Genomic DNA, 6,320 nt, shown 5'->3' with positions numbered 1-6,320 from the left:
AAATCTATGCAGAAGGTACCATAAAACCCAATGATCAAAGGAAGTGAAAAAACGGCATGGAGTGTGGAGGCTACCATAAAATCCGATGATCAAAGGAAGTGGAAGCAGCATGCAATGCAGGGGGGGAATTTCTGTTCCAACCTGGGTTTCGTAAAACAATGGAGGAAAAAGCCAATGCAGATTCAGCCCATGTCACTGTTCTTTCTCTCACTGAGCCTGATAGAGGATCCTTGTCACTGTCATCTACCCTCTGGCTCCTTTGTCCATACACTTTGTCCACATTTGCTGCTGAAGTTCATGGAACTGCTTGAAAGTTGCTCCTGGAAGCCTGTTACTAAGTACTTGTGTCACCAGTATGCTGAAGAAAGTTTATAGCAGCAGCAATATTATCCACTGATTGTCTTATATATCTTAAGTCTGACACTACTGTCTTGCACTGAAGTAATTATTTCCATAATAATCCTGAATGCTTCTTATTGAATTACTGTCATGCCTTACAACTGTAGTTGCCAGAAAAATGTCAGGAACTAACGATGACTCAATGGACCTGCACAAGTAGTACTTGCAGAAACTGGTCTTTCCCTTATGCCTTTGGCCGACTATCGTTTTCAGGAAAGTTATCCGTAAAAAGGTTTTAAAAGTGTCAAACACATGAAAATGCTGCTAGCAGACACAGCAGAATCTCTATGATGGAACAACAGATTTGAAAAGGTAGCGTGCTAAATCTACCACTGTGTTCCTCATGGATTTGACTCAGTTCTGTCTTTGTTTCTGGTGCTGCAGGCTGACTCTCTAGGACTGAATGAGAGAGTCAGGGATTTATAGCAGCTATTTTATCACAGTTTACAGAGCAAAGCCTACCGGGGTGCTGAAATGCGCTCAGGGAGCCAACTGACCTCTGCATTGGTGTATGTCTGAGATACGCCCACAGAAGGGCCACTTATGACGGCACAGGCCCCCAGTGCCACTCTGTCACTTGTGGGTGTTTGTAGTGGACTGTGGCAGCCACCTGTTGACACAACTGAGGCATAGGCCCCTGTGCCAGTGTGGTCGGTTTTGGGGGCATGGGCAGAGTTAGTTGGCTCCCTGTGTCCTTTCAGCCTGGGAACACCCCCTGCCAGAATGTTATGCCAACAAAAAACATGGCACAGCCCACATGTTACGAAAGTGATTCCCCAGAGTATGTGTTTGCATTTATTTTGAATTGTTATCCTGTAAAAAGCAAAACTCCATGTATAAGTGATTTCAGGATTGTTATCCAGTCATTGAAGAGCTTTACCTACCAAGCACCTGTATGTAGTTACAAGAAGACAGCCTGCTGTCAGGTGTTTATAAACTAAAAGGTTAATGCCAATTATAGTTCAATATGCAGGACATATTAAGGACATATTAAGAATCACACAGATAGCTACAGGTTATAGAAAATTGTATTTATTGAAAATAATTTTGCATAAATAATAAAAGGTATTTTTAGTAATTTCTTCTTAGTTAACTTTCATGGCAGTATTTTGGTTTTAGGCTTTCTATCTGTGATACTCCTTCTTTGTTCTTCTTCTGGTTATTTGCATTAGTGGTTTCTGATAGGCACTGTGATATCCTCTCAGGTTTGTGCAGGGTTATCCGTTTTGTTTGCCTTTAAAGTTGACTTTGGATTTCTGTGCCTGCTGTCTGCACTAGTCTTACACCATCTAATGTATTTATTCCTCAGCTACAATTAAAAAACTGCACTTTTCTAAATCGGTGTGGAAAATCACTTTTTACGTGTGGGAGTGGCATCCATTTTTTAAAAAAAAATTACAGAATTACAGAATTGCCCTATCACAGCTGCGTAGTAGCGTCCACCAAGCACCTTCCATTTAAATCCTCGTGGTGGGAGAGGGCAAGGTGTTTAAAAAATTTTTTTTTAAGCTTCTGCTTTTATATCCCCCCTCTGTTGCTGCTGGGGAGGTTTCTATCTGAGTGGTGGAAGGTTAGGTGCTACCCTGTCTTTCACTTTCTTCAAAAGAGTAAGCATGGAGGGGGCAGCTGGTGTGGGGGGGGGCGAGCAATTCCACAACGTCTGGAAAGTGGGAAATCGAAAGGCAAGAGGCCGCCACTGCTGGCACTTTGGCTCCAGATCAGGGGTCTGGCTGGTAAAGAGCCCTCTCCCGCGTTCCACATGCAGCAGCCACTCTCCTGGCATCTCCTTTGGGGAAGGGGCGACTGGGGCTCACACACACACACACACCCTGATAGCTACAGCTGCTACTTGGAAGACATAGATATGCCTGCCACCACCACCACGACTATCACAACCTTGTGAAAACATTTTTTTACGTTAAACAGTGAGGTGCTGTTTTCATGTTAAGCTTCTGGAGACTGCCAAAATGGTCCCTACACACACACACCAAACCTTGTTTTCAAACGTTTTCAAAGCTTTAGGCTTGGGGAGGCAACTTCGGCAGTTTCTAGAAGCAGCTACAATTACAAAACTGCACTTTTCAGTCTCTGGAAGCAAGCCTAAGATTAAACTGGTGCCTTGTTGTTTTACATTTAAATGTTTTTAACAACAAAAAACCTACCCCGCACATCACAGGGATCAAGCCCATGACTTTGGTGTAATGAGCATGATGCCCTAAGCAACTGAACTAACATGCCATTCAAGTTCAAGTCAAGTCAGCCTTTATTGGCATAAAATATCAGTACCATTTATAAACATGCCATTCTTAGAAATAGGTCTCTTGTTTTCCCTCATGTAGAATGTAATCATGTGGCAGTCTTATTTCAAAACCATTCAGTAGTTTTATTCTATTTACTATAAACAGCTATTTTTGTGTGTCACCAGGAGACCATGACCATGGGCAGACCTCTGTCAGAGAGCACCTTTTTCCTTGTGCTGGTTTTAGTGTGTGGAGGAGGGGGAGTGCAAGAGAATGTGGGGGTGGGGAGAAGAGAAAAGCATCACTTTTTACCAAGCTCTCAAATTACTCTAAGAAGCCCAACTGCTGCAGGGAGGAGAGACCAAAAAAATTGCCACCTCCCCTAACTGCAGCCAACCTGTTAAAGCATTCCCTGCTTTTTTTCCCCACCAATCAAAGATTAGCAGTCAACTGATCATCTTGCTAGATTCAGAGGGCTTGTTAAAAATAAATGAATTAAAAAGATGGGAAACCCTCGCAATACTAGAGCAGAAGCAGGGAGGAATGTGGGAGGAACAACAAGCCTCAATCTTGGCTGTGGGGTTGACAACAAAGAGGAGTGGGAACAGGGGCAGGAAAAGGGTGGGGTTGAAAGATCAGAGGAAATATGTATGTTTCTGAATTACCTTCAGCTTGGAAATGCGGCAAGTGAAAACTCTGCTGCAAAATCACTTTCAGAAAAGCTGGGGATACAGCGAAAGGAAAGTGAACTGATAGCTGAATGGGTGAAAAGCAACACAGAACAGCAAAGAAAACCTGAGGGACACGCAAACTGAAAGGGGGAGGAAATGCTGAATGAAATTCAAAGGCGATGGATGTGCATGGAGAAAGTGAGGGAAATGAGCGGTAGAGAAAGGACCCGAGTCGGAACTTTTTTTCTGGAAAGCAAAACAACACTGTAATGGCTGCATGGAGTATTGTTTGGCAGACAATGGAGATCAAAGTTCTCTTGGCTCTATTCAGGGCTACTGGATGTCTACCATTACTCATGAGTAGCTCTTCTCAAAGGTTGAGAGCTCTCTCTTGAGAACTGCCCTTGAGAGAACAGCTCTGAAAGAACTTATGACTGACCCACGGTCATACCAGCAGTTGCATGCAGAGGAGTGGGGAATCTCCCAGATTACAGTCTGTGCTCCTAACCACTACACCAAACTTAGCAGAAGGGGACTGTTGGATCTATGCCAATGTAAAAGAACAACAAATGCTTGTTCAGTGTGGCTGATATTAAAATGTACTAAATTACAGAAAAGCGATTGGCAAAAAAAGTGCACGTAACAAACAACGTTTAATACATGGTTCATTAAGAGCAAATACACACCTGTCTTGCTATAATGTATGTGTTCTATTATTGTTTTCCAATTTATTTCACCACTGCTTGTCAGAAAGCTATTAACAGCATAATTTGCTTCTTTCTCAAATCCTAATTCGCAAACCATATAGTGTACTGTAGAAGAAAGGCAAGTAGTGACTGAATCACAATCCAATATCTGAAACAAAGTGAAAAATAATGACCAGAAGGGAAAACATAATATAAACAATGCACATTTTGCAGTCCTAAGGTACATAGACTTACAACAGATGCTACCACCATTGATTAACATCACTAATGTTTCAACTACATAATTTTAAGTATGAACATGATCCAGTCAACATTAAGCATTTTATTCAAGTTAGTGAGAGAAAAAGTGCATATATTATTGTCTCCTTTTAAAATCAATGCAGTTACTAAGCATTTCATTTAAGTGGGCTGCAAAAGATGCATTTGTAATACTGATTTGTTGTTTCACCTATAAAAATAGGGGTTTTTTTACATCTGTCATAAATAGTTTTGTATATAGTTCCCATACCAGCTTCTTTTGCCCTTGTCCTAACATCCACTTTTTATGGCTTTAGAAACAGCAAAAAGATATGGAAAATAATTGTCCCTACATTCTGGTCCCATGATAATCAGTGTCAGGGACACCTGGGGCTCTTTAGTAGAGGCACTTTTTGCATGCAGAAGATCCCATAGTCAGTCCTTGGCATCTCTAGTAAAAGAATGCTGTATCCAATATCACCCATGTATATGTGTGGGGAAGGACTGGAACACTGCCTCTCAGTTTTCTGTTGACTCACAGGCCGATTCTGCACAATCGCTTGCTCCGGTGTTAACCCCCACCCCCACCCCGATAATATCCGTAGAAATTGATCAGTTCCCCACATGTTGGTCCGAGTTAGGAATTGGCCCGAATCTAATGGCGTTTCCCCCGGACTTTCCGTCTCCACTATTTTCAGGTTTGGGATTTTTTGCTGCAGTGTTGAAGTTGGGGCACTCCAGTGGGGAACTTGCGATTTGCGGCTGTTTCCTCTCCGCCCCTTTGCTTCTTTTCCTCCCCTTCACTCCCATTCCTGCCTATCAACATCTCTTCAACGCCCTCCTGCTTCTCTCTCCCCCTCCCCTTCCCGCCTGCAAACCCCCCCTTCAGCCTGCACAGGATTTTTTTTTTTATTTCCCTCCCCGTGTTGCATTGCAATGCAACAATGGGCCATCGTTGACGGCATTTAAATGTCCTTTTACATGTCGGTATGCTATTTTCTCATTTCTGTTTGGCAATTCGCCATGTGTAAAGGCATTCTTTTTCATGTTCCTATATTGTCTTCTCATCTGCCCCCTCCCCCACTTCCCGGCTGCATCCCCCCCCCCCCCCCCCGCCACCTGTGTTTTTTTTCCCAGACATCGAGGGTCAAAAATTAAAGGGACCAATCGACGTTTCAGTGGGCGGTGCATTACAACGCAACCCCACCTCCATAAAAAAAGGAGGGAGAAGAGAGGGGAGGGGGCTCTAGATTCGGGACAAGGAGACATGCGGAAATGAACACCCGGGCAAAACCTGGGCCAGATTTCTGTAATGTGGAAACGCATGCATAGAATTGGGCCAATTAGACCCAGGGAAAAGGGGGGCAAAGCATTAGTGCGGAATCGGCCACAGAGACTTTTATTCTGAACCCCCAGGGAATCCACCCAACAGAGAAACTTCTTGTGTTTGCAAGCACTGGAGGAGAAATTCCTGGAGGAGTTTTTAAGTTGCCATAAGGCTCCTTTTTGGTTTTGCCACCTGACTACCCTCATGGAACCTGTCAATCAAGAATCCAGACAACACTGTGTGTGGTGCCTGTTGCATTTCAGCATTTTCTGTGTTGCTTTCTCTCTTTTTTTCTGACCTGAGATCATGGCAATATTTTTTTAAAGTTAAAAAACAATCTCAGCATCAGAATGTCCACTGTAAATAAAACACTACTCAAGTTTCTTATGGTTGCTGTCCTTTTGAATTTACTTCCTTTCCATATAATTCAGTACTATTTTTCTTAGGGCTGATAAGCATGAATCAATTGTAAACTATCAGTCTTTCTTTCTCGGGTGGCATTACTTAAATATTACTTTTCAAACTGCATCCCTCCAGAGCCATTATTCGTTTAATTTCGTTATTTTATAATCACAGGAATCCGGTGGCACCTTAATGACTAGCGAGTTTTCATTGTAGCATAAGTGTTCGTAAACCCAAGCCCTCAAACGTGTCAATTTTAAAGTGCTGCAAGACTCCTGCTTATTATTGCCGCTGCAGACTGACGGGTGAATACAACAGCGCGCGGCCTCACGAATGC

At 42.9% G+C, this 6,320-nt stretch overlaps 1 protein-coding gene across 1 annotated transcript in view; it reads right to left on the bottom strand.

Annotated features, from left to right (window-relative positions):
* Window positions 1-5,301, bottom strand: part of ERMARD (ER membrane-associated RNA degradation) — a 38,677-nt gene extending 33,376 nt beyond the window's left edge. Inside the window, exons 1-3 of the mRNA XM_015415400.1 lie at window positions 5,236-5,301; window positions 3,997-4,165; window positions 2,228-2,295 (exon numbers count right to left, since the gene is read on the bottom strand). Of these exons, the coding sequence (XP_015270886.1) occupies window positions 2,228-2,295; window positions 3,997-4,165; window positions 5,236-5,301 (303 nt within the window). The remainder of the gene's footprint in view (window positions 1-2,227; window positions 2,296-3,996; window positions 4,166-5,235) is intronic.
* Between the last annotated feature and the right edge of the window lie 1,019 nt (window positions 5,302-6,320).

Source organism: Gekko japonicus, unplaced genomic scaffold (assembly GCF_001447785.1).
Source record: "Gekko japonicus isolate JY-2015 unplaced genomic scaffold, Gekko_japonicus_V1.1 scaffold1194, whole genome shotgun sequence".
NCBI classification, from domain to species: domain Eukaryota; kingdom Metazoa; phylum Chordata; class Lepidosauria; order Squamata; family Gekkonidae; genus Gekko; species Gekko japonicus.
The sequence above is the reverse complement of the archived record's forward strand: the minus strand, read 5'-3'. Positions and strand labels throughout refer to the sequence as shown.